Below are 23,998 nucleotides of genomic sequence, written 5' to 3' on the forward strand. Positions count from 1 at the left end.
AGGAGGAGCATATAATACTTTTTGTTCCACAGTGATTAGGACGGTAAGACTGGAAGCAGGGAGGAAACTATGGTTTCATTTTATTCTCTATCCACTGTATTGCTAAACTTTGGGTAACATAGCAAATCAATTAACTTTCTCACAGAACTTCAACAGAAAATTCTTTGAAGTGATGCATGTATGATACTGTATAAATTCCAATCTGAACAAAACCATAATGGAGACATAAAGTTAATCTGGCCAAAACAGACCTGGATAGAAAGCAAGCTTGAAAAAAGGTGCAACGACAACAAAAAAAGATGTGTATGAAATATGCTAATTACATCTGAAAGTATTTCAAGAAGAATCATAAGAATGCATAGGAATAAGAGAAACAAGTTCAATTCCTTAATAAAAACCTTTCCCCTCACCCATGATACTGTTTGAATTTGCCCAAGCAAGGAATCCTTCAATTGTTATCAGAGCTTTATGACCATTAAAATTAATTTTTTAAGATGACCCTTTATTCATGTACAATAAAGGTCTGACAGAACTGGAAGAGTCACATCAGAATTTTTTTTTTAAGCTTATACATTTATATAAGAATTGCAAACTTTCTTAGCAGCAAATCATCAGCTTTGCAAAATAAACTGACACACACTGTGTATCCGGTGGCATGCGATCACATCTCTGAGAAGCTTTCTATAGAGAAAGCATATATTGGTATTTAACTGCCCAGGAAAGGAAACTGATGGATCAGTTGAAAATTCACGTTTTAGCTTGTTGATATAAATAATAAACCATAAATCAAAAGCAAAGAAATATGACTACATAATACAGCAAAATAATCTTCAGGACAATACATATCATTACAGCTGTCAGTCAAAAAAGTAAAAAACCATGGTGCTTACACAAAATGCACATCACTATTTGACCTCAGCTGGTTACCTGTTTCCATCATGCACTCCCCACTCGAACAGAAATGGGTGAGATGGTGCTCTCTGCAGATTAGCTTGATTTGGTCTTGGGTATTTACAAAGAACATATAAAAGCCTACCTCTACAAAGAAGAAATGAACCTAAGAAGTCCATAATAAGGCTTATTTAGCCATGCTCTGCCAAAAAATACCTTGCTACATTTTTCCACAGGTCATGTTCCACCATTTGCTCAGACTGTATCTGGGGCTTTCTTGCTGTGCTTTTTATTCTGATCAGAAGCATACGCACACACATCTCTACCAACTGCACCAAATGATACGCAGGTGCACTCCTCAAGTGCTACAGTTCTGCTTTCTGAACTATTTCAGGAGTGTGCTGCCTGGTTTTTGGATTGGTTTTTTTGTTTGTTTCTTTGTTTATGATTTTTGTTTGGTTGTTTGGGGTTTTTTTAATTGAAAACACTACTTTGATTTGATTTTTTTGTTTAATTTACCAAGAACAGCAAAGCTGCATTTCCATCCTTCACTTTCACTAACAATTTATCCCACCCATAATACCATAAAATGTCATAGCAAGAAGGAGCAGTAAAAGAAACATATTGTAAAGGGTTTGAATAATCGTGTTCATATCAGGTAAAGTAAGATACTGAAAACCACACTGAAATAGTGTAATCTTTACTTTAAGCAAAGCCATTTTAAACTAGTATTATAGTTAAAAATACTAACATGCAAAGCTTTTAATCTTAAGTACACACCAGTGTTCACAATTTAAAATATCCTTGTTATCCTGAAATATGATATAATACCTTCTTGAAATACAAAGAGTTAAAAAGTACCCTATGACACCTTGTTTCAACAAGATGCACATTTCTTTTTTTAAAAGTGGAGATGTCTTCCAGATTAACTGAATGGGTGCAGGATCTGAGGGGTAAAGTTCAACAAAAATGACAATTCTGCCAGCCTGTTAATTTCTGGTGGTAATTTCTGTGCTAGATTTTAGACAACAAAACAGAAAGAGGTAGGAACATGGTATGTAAACACCTGTTGACAGGAAAAATACACCCCAAATTCGAAGTATTTTCTTATGTGAAACGTATTAGTCTGAATACTAACAGTGCCTGAGATTAAAATCACTTTATGGAAACAACAGAAAACACTCTTCAATAAAGAATATACTTTCATGACGTTGCTACATGAACTATAAAAGAAACACTGAATTAAAACAGTCTCAATACTCATAAAACAATTTGTTCCTGAGCTAGGCTTCCTGTTAATAAATTGCCAAGTAATACTGCATCATGCAACTTGAATTAATGAAGATGTTGTATTTATATTGTCTAATAGAACACCAGAATATCTGATTTCATTGTAAAAAGCTTTTCAGTTTCTTAAAGTGAAAATGACTTCTTAAAAATGCTTTGGCTAAGAAGCTAAAAAACTGAGGTAAGAAAAAAATTAATAGCATGAACACGTGCCAATAGAAGAAAAGCAGATCCCTTACCCATTAATGAAATAGTTTTTAAAATTTAACTCTGAATGTAAATGTCCAATTTTTTTCTAACCTTAGACACTCAAATTACAAAATAGAACTACCTCACCAGCACCACTAGACTGTCAATAATTTATAGCCTCTTTACAAGGTTACATAAATACCATTATCTCCTGATCAAAATTACTGCTGTTTGCAATAGTAGCATCATCCATACATTCTGAGATTCACATGAAAAAAATCTCTTAAGAGTATAAATACACCAAATACACTTTATTTCCTTTTATACAATGAAACAAATACACCTGATGAAAAACCAAACCAAACCAACACAACATAATAAAAAAACTTCTCTTGAAACAGTCTTATTATTTTGGTTGCTTTGGCAAAATCAATGACTAAGATGAGAAAGGAACATTAAATGGCCACCATCTCCACTCTTTTGTACATTTACTTAAAAAAAGGTAAAATTATCCCAAATTTCCTGTAGTATCTCATGTACCTCTACAGATTATTAATGGATATTACAGAATTTTGAATTACTAATACATGAATGCCCAAGCTGTAACTCTTAATAAATTAACTACCATTTCTTCCCATTTTTCTAACTCCTGTGTATCACTCACCAACATGGTATTTGTCAAAATACAGTAAGATGTTTATAAACAGTGATCTTACCTAGAGCATAATTACATTTGCTGCAATAACACTGTTACTCTTCTCACTTTATTTAATGTGAAAAAGTCATAAAATGGTGGCAGTGGAAAATACCCTCCTCCCCTTGTTCAGAGATTTTCCTTCAGTTAAGTGAATTACATCTACACATACAGTATACGTGTACTTCAGTATAAAGTAGCTATAAATATCAGGCTACTGTTATGACTACATTTTTGCCTTCTTAAATTGTAAATCTGGTCCTTCAAGTTGTTACATCTGCTTGTAGGTCATCTTTCAAAACTGTTCTAATTTTGCTGTCCCTTCTTAAATACCATCACCACTGAAGAAGTACTTGAGAAGAATGATTTTCTGGAAGCACTTTTTAAGCAGCAACAATGCCTAATTCTAAGCACAGTATTTTAGTACTTCACATAGCAGTCCTCTAAGTTCAGTTCTACACTATCCAACACTGTGACAATTAAGCTGTGTTTAGACCACAAAACCACACCAGTAAGAACAGATAGCTATAAAAATGAAGTACTGTTTTTGTTTGTGGTTCCAAACTGTCTCCTACAAAAGGATACTGAAAAGTTGTTGCTGCTGCAGGAGACAAGTAATTACAATTTGGATAACCCTCCTCCAAATACACAAAGAAACAAGAACCTCCCAAACAGTAACAGATGTCAGCAGCATCTGCAATTTAATCTTTCATGAGAGAATATGCTCTCCCATATGAGAAAGCATCGGGGGGGGGAAGTAATGCTACCTTTTATTCAACAGTTCATAATGTAACCACAAATAGGGAGATTCACTGTTTCATCATATTCTTGGAGTGCAAGGAAAGGTCCAATGGCTTCTTGACAGTGAAGGCCTCAAAGAAAAGTAACATTAAGAGATTTGTGTAACAGAGAATGATCAGATTTTTTTTCCTGACACATCAAAAAGTTAATATTCCTTATTTCCAATAAAGAAAATCTGGGCTTTTACATAGGTCAGAGATTTTTTTATGTGTGTGTATATATATACACACATATATATGTATATGTATTTGTGTGTGTGTGTATGTATACATATTTACACATAACACTAGTGTGCTTCTCTATTCTGGAAGAGGGAGAATATTCCTCATGCTATAATGCTTTTGCTGCTACTTGTATCATTAGTAAATGCTTAATAGGGACTAATAATAATATTGCTTCATTCCATTGCATCTTTCTTTTTCAGTATTTACTACTACTTTAACTCTCAGAAAACTGCCAATATTGTGCCTTATGCCCATAATATGAATATATTCTGTCTTTTGCAACTGCAGCATACATTTTCTCCAAGCTCACTAAATGTCTCCTTTTTTTCATGATTAAATGTACATTCAACAGGAAATCACAACAGCTTTTCATATAACTCTTGCCCTCTTCAGGCAATCCAACCACCAACTCGCCGTTTGAGAGAAATCCAAATTCTCACCACTGTTCTACTTCTCATAAATGTACCTCATCTCTATTCTCTCCATCCCAACATGCAGCCACTTTCTATAAGCCCCTCTCAAGTGCTGTACAAGTAACAAACAATCTCAACAGACTTGCTTTGCTACTCAGCTTCAGCATTACACATCACAGAATCATAGAAACCAGGCTGGAAGGGACCTCAAGGATCATCTGGTTCAGCCTTTCTTGGCAAAAGCGTGGTCTAGACAAGATGGCCCAGCACTCTGTTCAGCCAAATCTTAAAAGTCTCCAATGTTGGGGAATTCACCACTTCCCTGTGGTGATTATTCCAATGGCTGACTGTTCTCATTGTGAAAAACCTCCCTCCTATGTCCAAGTCCGAAAGGACTGTGTATGAAAACCTTGTGTTTTACAGGCTTTCCACACTGAACATCTACTACTCTGTTCTCCCAGCCACTGCGTTTTGGGCTAGTCCCCTTCACAAGAGGACTGGCAGCAGAACAAGTAAGTTTGTATGTATTAGTGGAAATGAATGAGTCAATTTAGTTGGTGGAGAAAATTACAGTGTTCTGAATAGAACTGTGAAAAACCAGCCAACTACTATTTTCTGTTGGGGATTATTTTCACACAAAGAAGGGCAGAACTACCACAAGTAATCTTTTGAAAGAAAGGGCAGTAAGGCTACAAACTTTATGTTCACTTTAAATGAAAACTGTATCCTGCAGAAAAATCGGTATCTTCACCATCAAGTGGAAAATTCAGTTCAGCTGCAGAAAAGGTAAATGCAAGAGATGCCTTCATTTTTCTTGTTGAAGATCATACTGAATTTGCAGTGCTTATACCTCTAGCCTTATTATATAATTTAGGCTAGTTTTGATATCTGGTTCTTTCACATCTCTCATTGTGCTACTACGCAGATCTGCATGTCTCCTTCCTCCTGTTACTCTCTACTCACATGCTGTATCTAAAATAAGTGTGTATGTTTTAGTCATCTTCCAGTTTTATTTGTCCTAACCAAAAATTGAGTACATTCTGGAGTAATTAAAAATACGAAGACTGGTGATCCTTTTGATAACTTTGTCAAAATAAATTTTGCTCTGATGACCATGAGGGCAATCACATTTAAGAACTAAAATGTACAAATACTATTTTAGTCTCAGTAGTAAGCATAAATGGGACAACTTTCACTGACAGTATTTGAGAATGGTGTGTTGAAGCACATCATTACAGAAGTCAGTCAAGCAGCATCTCTGGTTCAAAGGAAGACTCCAAAGAGCCCCTCAAATTAAAAACCATCTCAGGTTAACGTATCTAAAAGCTTAGACCCACACTGTGTGACACTAGCATTTTCTCTCTCCCTTTATAGAAATGCTTCATACATTTTCTTCAGTGGCAAAATCCGCTTACAACAATGTTTCACCCTTTCTTTCACTTCCCTCCTTTGTATCAGTCCAACACAAAGTTAGGCCACAGTTTAAGAGAGGTCCATGAAATCAAGGGGTTAAAAGAGCAGAGCCAGGCAGGAACAAGGGATTTAACCATTTTGATGACACTTCAGAGCAATCCTCAAACAGCTGCATTGGCGCTTGAGGAGTTGCAAATTGTAGCCCAGAGCTGCAGGGGTAGTCAGGACAGGAATTTTTCAAGTCAGCTTTACTGCCAAAGAAAACTAGTCATGTAGCTACTCTGTAAGCAACAATTTGAAGAAAGTTTCATAATTATAGCCTGAAACCTGAAGATGGAGACAAGACAAACATGGTTTTTTGTTTGTTTGGTTGGTTTGAGTTTTGTTTGTTGGTTTTGGATTTTTTTTCTTAAAAAACACCCCATCATACCAGCAAAAATTGGGTTCTACTCTGAAAACACAGCTCTTGCCCAGCGGAAACCATAAAACTGCTTCTAAAAGAGGTCCTGAAAAAAGCATCAGTAATACCAACAAGTAATTGTGGCTATAACTGATTTAAAAATTCAAATAAACCATCATACAACACTATCCTACAGTTGAAAAGCCAAGAGTTATTCAGCCAAATTATGTCCCATATTCCTTCTGCTAATTACTTTGCAAAAGCTTTTGTTTAATAAATGGCATAGTTTCAAGCATCTGCTTAAAAAAAAAAAAAACAAAACTCCAAACCCATCACCACCAAAAAAACCAAACTCTTCTGAAGGGAACAAGTTTATAATATCACTTTAGCTCCTGAAAATAGCAAGCTTCTAAAGAGACACTACCCATTAAAATAATAACAACAAAACCCGCCAAACAAACAACAGTTTGAAGGTACACAAGTAGCACCTACAATTATCATGATAAAAAGAACAGACAAAAGTACGTCTTTGGTACAGGAAACAAATTTTTTAATGCAATGTAAAACTGTCTCATGCAGACTTCAGGAAAACATAGGTGAGGACTGCAAGGAATACAGTTAAGTGCATCAAGAAGACTAGAACTGTACGTAAATAAGGGACTCACTGTAACAGGTATCAAACGAAAATGCTAAAGATGCTTAGCATTTCAGCATACATTTTCCCCAACCTCACCAAATGTCTCATTTTTTTCATGACTAAATATACTTTCAACAGGAAATCACAACAGCTTTTCATATAACTCTTGCCCTCTTCAGGCAATCCAACCACCAACACGCCACGTATACTTGGCATCTGTGGCAGAACCATAAAACAGAATGTGGCTTTGGGTATCTGGCATGAAGCTAGTCACCGGTGCCCTGACCTTCAATGCCGCCTCTACACTGCAATTCTTGAGGCAACTGCAACACCAGCAGAAGATTGTTGTCCCTCCGATATACACGTGCTTCCCCACACAGTATTTCCAGTCAGCTTCATGACATCCAGTTCGTCTTCCCACCTCATCTTGGAAAATTCCATTATGCACTTCTACTTCACTTTCTCACCTTTAGCCCTGCCCAGACCGGAGAAGACAAGACCTCCTACCATCAGAAAATGCAAGATGCCAGGTGGACCCACCTGTACACTGGGCTAAACCCAGAGCCCAGCCAGGAAAAATACTTTAAAGAATGGGCACATCCATACTGATAATGAAGTCCCAAGAGTTTAGCTCCCTGTAGAACACACACACGTGCCATGGCCTGAGTGGGAAAAATAGCAACCCCTCCTCCAGCTTCTCCAAAATCTCTTATTAAGATTCTCTTTGCTCACCTTTATGTTTATGCACTTCCTCTCTAAGGCTCTACGTGATGCAGGATCTCCTCATCAACTCCACTGGCTCTGACCAAGCTGCAGCTAGAAGGAAGAAGCTTCACAGGGTGACCTTGACACCTCTGGCGTTTACTTCCACCTCTTCAGGCAGAACATCTCTGGCCAGCCTTCATCAGGTCCCTCTTCCAGGGCAGAAGAACATGGACAAGACCCACACTATACTCGTCTAACGGCTCCTTTTGTCTCCCTGTTTTTAAATATCTTGACTCACACTGCTTTTACTAGCTGTTGCCCGGTTTCTCTCCATTCTCTTTTTCTGCAGCTCCTCATCTCAAGGCGGGCTCTAATGTTTTATTAGGACTAAATTGGTATCTGTCCCTCAGGAAAAAGCCAACAGAAACAGTGACTCAAAGTGGCTGCTTAACAAAAGCAAGAACAGGGCAAGTATAGGATGCTCCTCATTTCTCATGCCACACAGAATTTTACAGATCATATCCTCTATCGATTCTAGATAGAAGAGATGTCAAGTCGTAATTCTTCATATGGAAATCATTCAGTACCTTTTGCCATCCTTGCCAAGCTTTTCCTGAGTATTCACCTCAGATGCAACATGTTTGATATGATTGCTATCTACAAATGGCAACAAATGTTATCAGCAATGAAACCAGAAGGAGGAAGAGAACCCCCAAGACCTGTGGACATACTAATTTAAAGTTCAAGAATGTTCTACCTTGGAGTCCAAAATAAATAACCTAATATGCAAATGAAATAATTTCTGCATTTCGATACTAAACGAGCAGTTGGATTATGATGTAGGTAGCATCAAAAGAGAAATCTTTTGGCAGAGAGTGTGTCATAACAATAGACAAAATTTAGGTAGGAACTGAACTGTTATTAGGTATTGGTGCAACCTGTGTGAAAAAATGAAGTTCATTTTTGGTTTGTGTCAGTTTTGCATCTGATCACTAGTCCTCAACAGACAGGGATTAAAAAAATCTGCTAATTTGCAAAAGAACCAGTAGACAACCATCCATAAGAACCATTGCAAAGCACTATACACCCTGAACCTCCCAGGCAATTCCTCATCCCATGAAGCTGTTGTAAATTTAAAGTAATCACAAAACTTACTTGTTTTGCAATTTGATATTCATATAAGCTATTAAACTAAATAATCTAGCACCTTATTTCACTCTGGAGTTCGGTTCACATAATCAACTACCATTACAATGTACATTTTTAAGCTATAGAGAGAAACGAGTTTGACCATGGGATGCTCTGTTGCAGCCTACTGCTCTAGGATGTTTAACCCGTAATTCCCAAAGCAGAGTACCAGCACCGGGATTGCAGTGCATCCATAGCCCTCAATTCCGATGAGACCCCTAGTTCTCATTTACACAAGTTTTCACAAGGACCAAATGCATGACTGAAACGCTGAATTTTTAAAAACTGACTGATATAAAATACTCCTCAACAAGTCAATGAAAACTTACCTCCTTTCATCATAATGACACCTGTTAGAAGCAAATACTGTGATCTTTCAAATTGGTTTGGCATGGTTTTAGCTATGTAATGCTTTTTTTCCTCTCTCTCACCACCTACCCTGCTTTTCAATGAGAAACCCTGATTAAAACCTCTAGGCTCCACATTAATCTATGGATCAGTTAATAAAATGCTTGAATACAGGTAATTTGCATTAAAAACTTCATCTTAATGATAGACTTTGGTGCAGTTAAGTCACATTTCCCCCTGTGCAAAGTAAGGCTAGATTATCATATGCTTAACAATTAGAATTTAAATAGACAATAAACCTATTACTGTTACCTGCTAGAAGACAAACAAAGAATTTCAAACTGCCTAATATCATAGTAATCAAAACTAACCTTAATTACTATTACAGTGCACCTGCTGATGTATCTGAGTACATACACCCTTAATTATGTCATTTCATGAGAGGGAAGAGCAACGGATTCTGGGCACAGACAAAATAACTATCTTTTCTATCTTTAAAGTTTCCATCTTCGTGCCAGAAATGCAGTTTCCTTTGTTTTAATTTTGTGAACCACACTGCAGCTGTGGAAGTCTGGGGGTTTCCAGACAAGCGCTAACAGCAAGTGCAGTAGGTTAACAAGTACATATTTGCTGGAAACAGCCTAACTTGAATGAAAATAAACAAAAAGTTCCTGATGTCCTCTATTGAAACCTTACAGTATTTTAACACAAAGTTAACAAGAGGCAGAGGGGTAACTAAACTAATGTTTACCTCTACAAATCACCCAGCGGATTAGATATTCATCTTAGTGTGTTGAGGGATGATTTTCTGTGCCTCTTGTTTTAACACCACATGAAAGATTTCAGTGTCAGTCTACCACACAGATACTATATCTCTCAGAAGAAACAGTGAAAGGTAGAACAGTAATTCCCTGCCCTTCCTAAGGAGAGAACTTGGCTCAAAATGCTCATCAGGCTTTCTCTCGTAGAGAACAGCTATGTCATGGAAAACATTTTTTGCTTTCTCAGAGTCTGGAGGTCGGTTTAACAGGAAGAGTGTATTTATATATACCCCTATGATTTTCCAAAAGATTTTCTAAAACATTCAAAACTATGGCTCAAAATTACAGATAGATGATACCCCAATGTAAAGAACCATTGAAAACAAAGTAGTTTAGCCTGAAGTCATGAAATTCGTGGCTTTTTTAAAACAAAACCAAACTGCCATAAAAAAAAAAAACAACAAGGTGTTTCCACACCTTTAGTACACGGTAAAATGTTAAGCAACCCACAGAGCTAGTCTAACCCTTACTACATGTGTATCTAGGAATACATACCAGAACTCATTATATCACAAGCTAGCAAGCCCTCTATGGTTACAGATGAACCCCTCTGGACAGGCGAAAAGTAGAAAATAGTGTAATGATGAGAAAATGAATGAATAAAAACTTCAGAACATTTCTTAGTTTGAATATCAAACTGGCAAAAAGAAAACTGAAACTAAATACAAAATGAAAAAATTAAGAAAAAAACCTCTTCTAAAATACTATTCTCTTAAAGATCTATATGGTAAGTGTGGAGATGGAAAGAAGTAATGTTGTGCCTTATTTTTCTCTATCTTCGAATAAATCTAAAAGCTTTAAAAAGTGAAGCCTAACTGCTAGGTGCTAACATCTCTCACTAAAACCTTCAACCCTTGAAATAATTCATTAGATGAACAAAGGCAGACAATGAGGTAGTTTGGAGTAATCACTTTTCCAAGTTAGCAGAGTGAGGTCTTAGGAAACTATCAAGTTAATCTAACAGCTCAATGCTAAGAAAAGAGACTCCTTGCCACCTCACCATTTCATTACCAACAGTGCTTTCAGCGCTTCCTTTGGATCTGTCTATTGCCATCTGACACCTCAGCGAATTGATTTGGCATGCAAAACAATTATAGATAACCAAAGAGATAAAACCCACATAGTTTTCTGCCTATGTAAAACAGCTTATCAATGGATCAGAAAAAACACTCAAACTCTGACCTGTGAAGGGTCTAGGAATAAAACCTGATTTTTCAACAGTATAAGCCACCAAATGGGCTCAGCTATTTTGTGAAACCTTACTCATAGTGGACATTGTTCTGCTGTGATGCTGAAGAAACAGCAAGCAGGATGCCAAAGAGACAGGCTCAACCAAGCACTCAAGAGACCGTCATTTACTGCTGCTGATCCTGAACACCACAGACATGGCTACCCCAGTATCTTCCTTTCAGCTTCCTGCACAGCAACATCTACAAACATACCTTCAAACTGCTTTATACTGATTCTCCTGATTCTCCTGCAACACAGACAAATAGTCTCATCTTGTATTTCCCATCTGTCTGTATTCAACAACAAAACATGTAGGTTTGGGAGAATAAATTGTCTGCTTGTTGTTTGTACAAACAAAATGGGGCCCTGATTCACGACTAGCCCTACTGAACACCAGGATAACACAAATAAATAAAATTACACAGAGGAATGTGTGTAATCCTTTCCCAACCATAACAGGGGTAGCGAAAGAAGGGGGGGGGGGGGGAAGGAAAAAAAAAGGAAAAGGATTTTATGATTTTATCTTTTGGTTTCAAAACTCCTAAGACAACACATTTCTCGCTTCACTTACCTTCTCACAGTTTCACTGCTACTTTGTCCTCTCTCCCATTCTCCAGGAAGCATTTCTACCTCAAAGTGTAGAAACCATTTACAGTAGAAAAAGACTTGCAGTACAGTCTGAAACCACAGCACCACAGCTCTCCTTTTAGTAACAGCAGTAGGTCAGGCAGCCCCTATTTTTCGCCTGCTATCCAGTGCCACCTCTGTGTCGTACCTGCACTGGCACAATTGCTAGGGCAGCTGCAACGAACTGGATCAGGAAGCTGGTCCAGGTTAAATGAACTCTCTTCTGCTTTCCCTTTTCTGCAGGGTTATTTTTAACCTAGATCAATCTCAAATTCAGTTCACCTTGTTGTCTCATAAATAGTTGCTCCAGCACACTCGAGGGCACAGAGGCAGGAAAAGTGGTAGGCACACAAAAGCATAACTGCAACTGAAAGAAATGCTTATGAAACAGCACCTTGCACTTGTAACAAAGACAAAGCTTGAGAGCAGCACTGCAAGGCAGACTCTTTGCAAAGTTCTAACCCTAAGTTTCACAAGTTTATAAGAAAAATCCTCACCGACTCAAGGTTTCTAACACTGAAAGTTCTGCAAGCTTAAATGACCAGAAGCTCTGATTAAAAAAAATGCACTCTACTTGGATCTGATCCAGAACTAACCTGCTGTGTAGCACAGACAATATCCTTTATTAAACTAACTGCTGTAGTTTAAAAAAAAAAAAGGAGCTTCTGGGCAAACAAGCCCTTCATGATGTCTATAGTAAGGATGAAGGCAAAACACACAAAATCTGACAGCCATCCAAAGGCCTTTCCACAGCTCTGTCCAAAGGAGAGATGTTTCAGTTACGGAAGAAATTAACAAACTGGAGAAGACTCCCCGACAGCCTGACACGCTGTGGAGCAGGCAGCCTGGAACACCATAACTCACCGTGTTGCATCCTCACAGGTTTTTCATTTACTTCTCTGTCCACATTCTGCTCCCTGTACTAATGAGACAGTTTCTGCAGCACAGACACAGCCTTAATTACACTGAGGAACAATGTGACTGCTGCCAAAAATATGAGAAATCTGAGAATTTTTCAAGATGTTACTTTTGATTGTGTCATTTCTATGAATGTGGATATATGGGTACATGAACAAACACTAAAGAAACCCAGCAACAAGGGAATGTCAAGTAATTTAAAATATTCCATCTTTAAAGCAGTCTGAGCCTGTAATAAAGGCCTAACTGCAACAGCTAAATACATAAACTAATTTGTCACTTGGAGGTCCTTCTGACCTTTTGTTATGCTACCATGTGGCTATCATTTACTGAATGATAGCCTCTCTTGCTAGTCCAAGCTGTGAATAAGCATTTTGATTTTAATTAAAGCGGAATTTTCAGATGGTGCCTCTTTTCAGATGGTGTATACTGGCAGTCTTACATTGGTTATTACAGCAATGGAATTTTTAGATCTTGCTTCAGCAGGTAATTATAACTACTTGTGATTTTCAGACAATGCAGTTCCTTATTGCTGAAACCTAACTGATGAATAGTAAGACAACACAAGCTCAAAAGTATAAGGAAAAAAGCTTTTTATACATTGTTTAGAGAGGTTATCCATACAGTCCACTCCAGCATCACTGGAATATATATAGTTAATTACTATTTATACAATACATACTATAACTGATGTTCTAAAACGTGTAAGCAAGGCCTCAAAAGCTACCCATTTCAAAATCAGAGCACATAAACACACGCAGCAAAATAAAAACAACTATTGAACAAAACTACACTTAAAAACACTGAAGGAAGGTCTCTGGAAGAGCCACAGGAAATTGGTAAGCTTGGAAAAGTAATGGACAAGGAGCTTCTCACCTCCACTTGACTGATTTTAATCTAATCAAGGTCAGCAATGACAGAGCATTGCCTCATCCAGTCTTTACAAGAAACAAACTTGTGGTCTCTTTTGGTCCTCAATGAGTAAATACAGTAGAATGACCCAGCACTGAATGCACATGAAAAATAAGAAAAAAAAAAAATTAAAATCTCAGTTCCAAGAAATGTCCCCTGAGGAGGTTAAAATCTACTGGCAAAGGAAAATGAAGGAGGCTGCATCTTCCTGTCAAGCACATTTCAAAGGAGCACTACTTACAGAATAATTATAAGAGTTAAAAAGGGAAGAACTGACTATAATAGGAATTCTGTCATACTGAATATACTGTAGTGGGAACACTTTGAGGAGGAGTGAATGAACATAAAACTCACATGCAGAATACACATCACACACGCTGTGCTTGGCTACTTAAAGATCACAGAAGTTGAAGTTAGTAAAGCCATACTGGATTAATAAATTCCTCCAGCACTGGAAGCTGGAGATATGGCTACCAGGTAAGAAAGTATGGGTACAGAATTAAGTTTTGAAAATCATGCACAGTTTAATTTTAAACATACATTTTAAGAGCAATTTACTACCACATATTGCTATAGAAAAAGCAGCAAAGACCATTTGAATCCTGGCTAACATAACCCAGAAGCCAAGCCTATGTGGTTTCAAGATCTGTTGGAAGAACAGAAAGTATATAAATCTGCCAGTCACCCAAGAGTGTGTTCTAATCACCTGGTCTCTGATCCAGTTTGGTGATTAAAAAGAAACAGACAGATAATATCACGGCTAAGTATGATTGAATCTAGGGAAAAAACAAACTAAACAAACCAAAGCACCAACTGAGATTACTAATTAATTTATAAACAAACATTTTGCTATCTTGTATGACATTACGTTGCATATCTAAAGGAGCAAATAATTCAGAGACACACATAGTAATTACTGAAAAAAAATCTGTATTATCAAGTTATCTTAAGGAAAAAAATCAAAACGCCAAAAACCCCAATGCTACAGCTTTCTACAGACTTTACAATTTGCAGGGCTGACATTAATTCCAGCTCAGAAAATAGTTCTAGCGAGGTTAAAACATTCCTGTTTCACATAAAATCAATAATGATCTTGAAAGTAACAGATTCACTTACCGGATTAAAAAAAATACTATATAGCCTTTTTTAAACTCAGAGATGTGTTGTAGTTACATTTTCTTTATGTTGTGTGCTATGATTCCAAGACAATGAATATTAAAGCAGCTAACATTTTCCTACAGTAATTGCAACAAGGTAGACTGCCTGTGGCTTTACCTTTTTTCCAAATGTAATTTACTACATGTTGACATTTCTAACTCATAGGTTGCAAAAGAAGTTTTCTCAACTACTGTAAATCAGCAGCTGAAAAAAAAAACCCAACAAATCCAAACAATGAAGTGAATAATTAAAATGAATACTAGTATGCGGGATCAAACTTAGACAAACTATTAAGACAACTGACAACTGTGTCTCTTCAGACTCCAAATGAAAAATACTTACACTATTTTCTAAAAGACCCTTAGAATTTGTAGGCTGCTGTGCCCTGTGGAAAACCATGAACCCATTTAAAACAGGTACAGAGTTTAAAATGGGTACAGAACCCTTAAGCTTCTCTTTAGTAAAGGATCACTTCTTATTTTGATCCTCAAAATCAAAAGCCACTGCGTATTAGGAGAATCTGGAACAGAAGGGCATGGGAGGAAAGCCTTAACAGGCTACAGTGAAGCTTCCCATCTTCTGTCTATACAACCATGTATCCCACCCTGTTATGCAAGCTTGGTTCACTTTTTTGGTGGCTAACCTTAAGAAAATTAACCAGCATTCAGATTTCATTCACCTGCAACTTCTGCCCAGAAATACTCTGAAACATTTGCTCCATTCTATTACCGGTGTTCACCTATAACTGGTTTTATTCCTCTTCGCAGCCCAAGTGAAGTAACAAGTATTGAAGGTATCTGAATATAAATGGAAAGCTAAAGTAAACAAGAAGAATATAAGGGCCGCAGTGAGGTGAACCGCATTTACTGTGCTGACCACAGATAGTGAAAGAGGTCTCAAATTACACTTCATGAACTTCATGAAGAATAGTTATCAGTGGAAGCTGCGTTACCCTTCATTGTTCTTTCAGGGACCTTAGCATGTCCTTGATCCACACAATACCATAAACTCCAGGCACAGATCAAGGGCATAACATCACCTTTACGAGTCAAACCTGGATATTTTTCTTTAACCACTTCAAATAACTTAATTTTCAGAGTTCTGAAGTTTAGAATATGTGCTACTAAGGACACTTAACATGCAAACCAGGAAAACTGGTCCAACAATGCAAATACATATCAGAAATAGTAAAGCTCCGTCACATTTTATGTTTTCTCAGTTTTCAGTTGTCATGTATTGCATCAACAGACTACACATCAACTTTCACTACCAGAAAACCAAGTATTTTTCCTAGTAATTTATTATGTGTATAGTATTCATATACTATTGATCCTCCATAGTAAGTGAATCCTGGACTTTCCCAGCAGTATGGCAATGATGATCAATCTCTTCTCTTAGTTACAGAAGTTGAAACCTTACAGAGCTTTTTGCTGCTAAATATACTGAGTAATTGAACATCTGAGCTTGATATCTTCAGTGGCATTTCATTTTTAAACTCTAACAGAAGGAGAGAGGAGTTCTGAAGCAAACTCCTCCTGCAACGTAAAAATCACTGTATTTGGTAATATAAGAAAAGAATTCATTAAGAATTAGAAATAAACAATGTGTGGTGTAGTGTTATTTAACTGTACAGATTAATAGTGACAGAGCTACTATGAAGTACAAAATGCAGTGTTTTGTCATCTGAAGTACTTCAAACAATCCACCCACTGTCCCTCTCTCTCCCCACACATATCTTTACAGGTAGGCTAAAATACTCCCTATCAAAAATTAATGCACTCCGATAAATGAATAAAAAACACTAAACAGCAATGGTCAAATACTCATAAACATTTGGATTGTGAAATCTATAATAATAGTAATAATAATAATGATAATACTGAGATAAGACGCAAGAACTGAAAGGCAAAACCATAGAGCAGGACTGGGTAGGTGAAGCAGAGCCCAGGTCCCACAGCTGGAGGCACCCATACAGCTCCCCGGGAGCAGAGAAATGTGTGGGTAGGTGCTAGCCGACGCAAATGGGGTTACCCGGTTCTACCCCAGGCCTCAAGTAGTAAACACAGAAAAAGTAAACAAACTGCCAAAAAAAAAGTAACTTGGATGTTTAAACTTCTTTCCATTTTAACACAGCCCAAGGAATTTCCAGTAACAAAGGGTATTGTTGTACAAACACTGAGCTTGCACAACTGGCTGCTCTCTATGTCTTGGCTTTTCTCTTATCCATCACAAACATACCCGAAGTTTTCCACTAGAAGCAAAGTAAGGAAGTTAACTTGCTAAAAATAAAGTCTGTATTCCCTCCAACTGAATCAGCTTTATATCGTTTTAAGATTATGCTGAAATATTTAGGAAAAAGAAAACAAAACAGCAAAAAGCACCCTGCAATGACAAGTTCCGATCAATGCTTTTATCTTCCATTTTACCCACGGATCTGGAGAGCAGCGTTTGCTCTCCCGGCGCGCTCCCGATGTAAACACGCCGCGGGGCTGGGGCCGTGCCCCGGGGAGCGGCAGAACCGGCGGGGTCACCGGGGCTGCACGATCCGGGCAGGCTCAGGAGTTTCTGACCTACATTCCCCGCAGTGGGATGAAAACCCTCCCGCCGCAGACGGAGCGCGGAGCGGCGGGCGGCCTCCCCCGCCGGCAAGGGTGTGTTCAGGGGTGGGGAAAGCGAGCTGGCCGGGGCCAGGATGGAGGCTGGCGGAGGAGCTGACACCTGCCCGCCGACATCCCGGCCCCGCCGCGGAGCGGCTCCTCCTTGGCCGGGGATGGACACCTGCTGCGGGACAGCCGGACGCGCGGCCCGGCTGCGGCCTCGGCCCGGCAGCCGCAGGCGGATTTATCCCGCTTATTGCCTCAGGCACTAAACCCGCAGGCGAGCTCCCCGCGGGGACAACCAGGCCGCGCCGAGCCACGGACCGACGCGCATAGGCCTGCGCGGGGCGGGGGGCTCGGCGCCTCAGCCACTAGGCCGCGGGGCCTGCGGCGGCGGCGCGGGGCGGGCGCGCCGGGCCCAGCCCGCCGGCCCCTCCTCGGGGAGCGGAGCCAGGCGCCGGGCGGAGGCGGCGGATCCCCCTCACTCACCGCTCTCGATCTCGTTGCCCTTCTTGGCGGTGGCTGCGTTCCCCATGGCCGGGCCGGGGCGGCGCGGGGCGGGGGGGGGCGGGAAGGATGCCGGGCGGCTGCGGCGGGCGGGGGCAGGGCTCTGCTGGCGGGGCGGCGCGGCCCGCGGGCGCGGCGGCGGCGGCTGGTTCCCCTCACCCCGCGCTGGGTCTCTGTGTCTCCGGCCGCCGCGGAGGAGGAGGCGAGCGCTCTGCCCCCCTCCCCCACCCCGACACACGGCGGAAATGACGGCCGGGGCGGCGCCTCCTCCCTGCTACGCCGCCCGCCGGGGGCGCGCGGGGCGCGGGATGCCGCCGTCCACGGGCCCGGCCGCCGCCGAAGGCGGGGGGCGCTGCCCCGGCCGCCGGGCCCGAGTGGAGGAAGGGAGGAAAGGGCCGGACAGACGGAGGGGACTGCAGGAGCTTGGGGCGGCGCCCGCCCGTGCCAGCGCTGGTGCACAGAGGGCCGGGGCGGGCGGATTGCCCTCGGCCTCCGCGGCGGGGGCGCGGCCGCCTCCGCGTACCCTCGGCCAGCGCCCGGCCTCACCGGGCGGCGGTGTGGAAGCGGCCCTCCTCCGGCTGTCCTGGGCCAGCGCGGCTCCTGACGCGGGGGAGCGCCACGCTGGGCCCAAGGTGACCCCAGCGGCCGAGTGCTTCGCGGCCCTGCGGCTGCGCCCGCCCGCGCCGGGGGCTCGGCCGCATCCCCCCGAAGAGCCCCGGCCGCTCGGGGATGGGCGCTCCGCGGGGCCGCCATCCCGTGGCCCGCGCCGCCGGCTGGGTCATCCCGACCCGTCGTGGCCGGGCCTGCGCCGCGGCAGCGAATATGAGGAAAGTCGTGCTTGCCGCCTGTTCACAGACTGTTTTTACACGGCTCAACAGACTACAGGAAAAAAAATACACAGAGCTGCCAGGAAAGAGGGTTTTTTTACTCCCCCCTTTTGCTGCCACTCATGTCATAAATAGCTACACTATGCATTTTCAAACGGTATTGTGACTTTCGAGTTGATAATAGCACTCTTTGAATATATATATTTACCATGTAAAACACTTCGAGTGTTTTAGCTCGGGAAGGAAATGCTTATCAAAAAGAAGGCTCTATTCTGTGTGCCTTTAAGTGGGGAGAGTGGAGAGCAGAAGTGCTAATCTCAGGGATCACAAACCATATATATTCTGCCAGGACAATTTATGTGATGCCCTGCCTATTCTGGCAGCATTGTTTCTCCAAGGCTGCAGGCTGCATGAGTTACTCTGGCGGCAGCCGTCTGGGCTACCATCTTTCACAGGGACTATGAAAACCCTCCCCTGATGCTGTGGGCTGCCTGCCGGGGCTGCACACGCTGCCGTGGCCCAATGCTGAATTACCTTACTCTCTCTAAGATGGGATTTTGTACACATCCACTTCCCAGTGTCTGCACATGAAAGCAGATACTTCTGGTAAGTTTCCAGTCTCCTGTGGCTGTGCTCTGGAGCACACTGTGTGAACACTGGGCATATCTAGCTAGTGTGTTCCTCTACCTTGACAGCGGTACAAGCTGCCCGGATTATCCAGCTGCAGAGTTTTGGGAACACTTACCTGAATTGTCTTGATGTTTTGAGGTTGAAGTTCTGTCAATGAACACTACAGTTGAGGGACTTCCTCTTGGTGTTCACCTTTTCACTTGCATTATCCTGATCTCTGTGATACTGCTTGCTTCAGAGGAGTACCTGTGGTTTTATGGTTAAAGAAGCAGGCTCTGGGGAAGCCAGGTCTTTATTGCTTTGAAGATCAGAAACATGATTTAGACAGAGCGAGGAAATAACCTGCAAACCATTGGGGGCGGAGAAGCTGCTACTATTGAAGAGGGCTGTCTCATTTTGCCAAAGCTGGAGTCTCTGCATTCTTTATGCACTGACCCAGAGGTTCAGCACGTTACCAGTAATTCAGTCTGTCAGGGAAGGGCACAAAGGTTGCAATGGCCAGATCTGCACCAGGAGGAGAAGTTAAGCTTGTGTAAAGAATAGGGTACCTTTGCCATCGACCATCTTCATCATTCAGACAATCACAAAAAATAGAAACCTGAGGTGCTGTAGTATTTAAATAAATGTCTGAAGATGGTATCACAGGGAAGCAAAGATGTTATCCCAGTTTTAAACATTGTTCCCGCTCCAGCCATCATCATTTTCATTTTGGCCAGATTGAATCTGAGTCAGCTGATTTTCATCCAGGTGCTGACAGGCATTTTGATATCCTTGAGAAGACAGCAGCAGCATCACTAACAAATGAGATACGCTGCAGCATCTTTAGCATATTCCTGGCATTACAGCTCATCCCTTCACTAGCGAATTATACTGCATAGGCGCCATAAGTGACAATCCAGCAAGGTCCAATAGTCATTGCAGCCCTTTGGGATTTGGTGGACAAGGATCAGCTGGTCGTTGCAGGTACTCCAGCAAAATCCAATAGATGCACATGTAGCACTGCATACACATGTGCAGCAATGCATGGTACTAGTTCTCCAATAAGCACATTCTCTGAATACACATGCAGCACTGATGGATTTGCATAAATGCTTATACCCAAACACCTCCATAGTCAACATAGCAAATGTAAGTCAACAGTGCTGTGGAACATTAAATGAGCCACTTCCACGATCTTAGCATTGCATGTCTGAGCGAAAGTAACAGAAACAAGGACTTAGGGCTGGACATGTGCATTCTTGTTCACACCACTTACACAACTTAGGCTATAAATTAATGGCAGAACATACCAATGTAGTATATGTAGCATTCAGAGCATCAACTCTTATTTCAGCCCTAACCTTCAGATTGCCCTAATTTTCCTATATATAATCCTTTGGTTTTCTTATGTAAAATCCTTTGATGCTGAAATGCTTCATATTACTGTTCATACAAAAGTAGTTTGTCTTCTTTCTTTCAACACAACTGGTTAAAAAATCAAATCATGCAAATATGAAAAATGTTCTGTTTGGATATGTTAGAATATGTAAGTAATGGTGCAATCTAAAAATAAAATACCAAATTTCATTTGTTTTGCTGATCTGTGTAAGATTTTTAAAAAAATAGCTATACTGTAAGAAAGTCAGCTGAGCAGCTTTAGAACTGTACACATTTACTGATGCGGTTTCAGTGACTCACTGTGGGTTTTAATCCATTTTTCTACATATTTGTTGGAACTATTGATTGGGAATATCCTAGCAAGATCAATCTGTTTCTCTGATAAAGCCTAAAGCCCTGTAGCAGATGTACAGTTCCCTCATGAAACTTGCATATTCCATTCTAGATAGAACTAAAAATGAGAGGGTTATTTCAGGACAGAAAAGATAAATTTCTGTTAGATCAAAGGCTCTCACGTGCTTTAAATGGAAACCACCTTTTCGTACAGTAATTACTTCTGGAGCCACATATCATTTCACTCCATAATTATTCCAATTTCTAGATGAGATAGTGGCATTTCTGTAGCAACTATAGCAGTTGTTGTCAATACACATTTGAAAGGAGTCACTAAATTTAAATCATCACGCATCTTAATTTTCTTCCCTCGCATTTAAGGTGTGCCTGCAAGGGAGTGATGGGTTTGCCCATCCATAGTGATAATTCGTACCCTGAGGATGTAGGCTCTGCTCAGGTTATGAATATGTACCTGCATTAGTTGTAATTCTCTTTATATGGCCAGCCTGCCTTACCATTGCAGCACTGCTTGTACACTGCAGGGGTTTGAATACTGGCTTTGACTGCTCTTCCCCAAATCCCACATTCCTGCACCTTTGTGTACCCCTGGCAGGTTCCTTCTCTACGCCTAAACAGAAGGATATATTTGGCATTTAACTGTTTGTTTTCCTTTCGGGTTGTTCCAGGCTACTGGCACATTTCCTGCTCTCAGCTAACCCCTGCTCTGCCAGCGTGGGATGTTTTTCTAGCAGGTTGCTAACGTGCCAAGAAGCATATGTATCTCTTTGTGAATGTGGAAGTTATTTTCCAAATTTTACAGCTTCTGACCCAGAAACAGGAATATTCATCACTGCAGCATAATTTCAGCCCTGCCAAGAATATATCAGTTATGTCATGTAGATGTGCTAAGGGAAAGGATGAAAGCAGGAGTATGGCAATTCCCCTTGCTCCCTGCACTAGCTATACAAAAAGCGATGAAGCACATCCTTGTGCAGGTAAGGCCAAACCCACTGATGCCAAATTAATTTCTTTTGAGGACCCATCCTCACAGAGAGGAGTGAAAGGTCTTACATCATGTTTCCACAATATCTGAGATTGCCAGCCCCTGAATGCACAATGAAACTGGAGCAACTTGGCCAACAACTTGCTCTGCCAGATCTCCTGACAAATGTTCTTTGATGCCCTCTGACTGTGAATCCAGAAGAAATCTGGAGCCTCAGGACAGTGTTCTGCACAATGTAACTTAAAATTTTGAGGGACATTTTGGTTCAAGGAAGGAAGGATTCTTAATTATGGGTGACTTGGGCTTCCTTCAACATGACTAGGTGCACTTAGAGCTAAAAGCTCCAAAGGAAGTTTACAGCAGCAGCCAACACTTCACCTTCCATTTTTTGCATTAGATGTTTCCCAAGATAGCTGCTCGTCAAAGAAAACTGTGTAAACATAGAAGCAAAGGGTTTATATATTCCCTTATTGATTTTTAACTACACGTTTCACCACAAACCTCTCAAAAGCCATAAAATTACAAGGTGGGTTGTTTTTTTTCTGATGTTTTACACATAAAGAAACAGGTGTATATGGTCTATGCTTTTGCCATCAGCATTGCCCCTTGACGAGACAGCATTTGTTGAATTTTCTGTGGATAGTGGCTATATATTCATTCATGGGAGGTGGCAAGTGGTGGTTTGTGATTAGTGTCCTGCTGAGTAGACATGTAGACATGTTTCTCGCAGAGATAAACTACAGACTTTCTTAATGGGCAAGTCCAGCTGCTCAGTTCTTGGCCTTTATCTCCTATGATCATTTGGGAGAAGGGGTGTAGTTTCTTGCTATCAGCCAAGCAGCACTTTTTTCAGTTGCTTATAATTGTTCTGCAGATTATTCCATATTTGTAGAAGATACTGCCTGCAAATTTGTGATTCAGAATAAATTGCGCATTACTGTTAAGGAACATCCTTACTGACCTGCCTCTGTAACTGACTTTGTGATCCTTTTGTGGGTATCTGGCTGCCATCAGCCTCATTTTAAAAGTTTTCGTATTCACATTGTGAGAAGTCCTTTGCTTTCCTACACAGGTGTTCCAAACTTTTGGAATCCATGATAGATTGCTCAGCCCAAGAAATGCAAAACATTTTATATTATTTTGGTTTGTTGCACTTCTGTGCGATTGATCGTGTAAAAAAATCTAGTAAAGAAAAAAACCAACCAACCAAAAAAAAAATCAATTACCCTTTTTTTTCCTTTTTCTTGTAATTTTAGTAGTTCAGCAACATACTTGCATTGCTGCGCATGAAATAAAGAAGGAATGAAACTTAGAATTGATGGTATAGTTGTCTGACATTAGATTCTAGTCTAGTCACACAGATCTGAATAGAAATACTACTTGTGCAGTTGAAGTTATTCAAATGCATAGCTGTTTTAAAAAGCTATATAGTAAAACACTTTCACGGTAGTTGGCTTCATTATCTGCATGCTCACCGTAATTGAGAGGTCATCAATATTATACTGATGTTTGTTTGTTCTTGCTGTATATTGAGACTCTGAATCGCCTTTTACACAATAAAGAAGATTAAATAGCAAAAATAGTGGTATTTTTTAATTTCTCCTTTTAGGTCTTTTCTACAGAGATCTCCAAGTTAATTACAGCTATTAATTTAAAGTAGACTAAGCTATATTAAATGCCTCAGTATGTATTTTTCTTCAGAATTAAAAATGACCTTAATTCAATTTAGCCTAACTCACTTTGGCAGTGAAATAGGCTATGTTAGATGAAGGCCACTTTAATTCTGACTAAGAGAGTTCACACAAAGGTTTCACCAGGCTTTTGTACTCTGCACCCAATAAATTAGGAGTGATGAGGACTAGAAGTCA

General features: G+C 40.4%; 1 protein-coding gene across 2 annotated transcripts in view; it reads right to left on the reverse strand.

Annotated features, from left to right (window-relative positions):
* Positions 1–18,200, reverse strand: part of PRKACB (protein kinase cAMP-activated catalytic subunit beta) — a 73,975-nt gene extending 55,775 nt beyond the window's left edge. The window contains exon 1 of one of the 2 annotated variants that reach the window (XM_030496449.2): positions 17,943–18,200. In XM_030496449.2, the coding sequence (XP_030352309.1) occupies positions 17,943–17,988 (46 nt within the window). In that variant the 5' untranslated portion in view covers positions 17,989–18,200. The remainder of the gene's footprint in view (positions 1–17,942) is intronic. The other variant, XM_030496448.2, reaches the window with a different exon arrangement.
* Between the last annotated feature and the right edge of the window lie 5,798 nt (positions 18,201–23,998).

This window comes from Strigops habroptila, chromosome 8, assembly GCF_004027225.2.
Source record: "Strigops habroptila isolate Jane chromosome 8, bStrHab1.2.pri, whole genome shotgun sequence".
In the NCBI taxonomy this organism is placed as follows: domain Eukaryota; kingdom Metazoa; phylum Chordata; class Aves; order Psittaciformes; family Psittacidae; genus Strigops; species Strigops habroptila.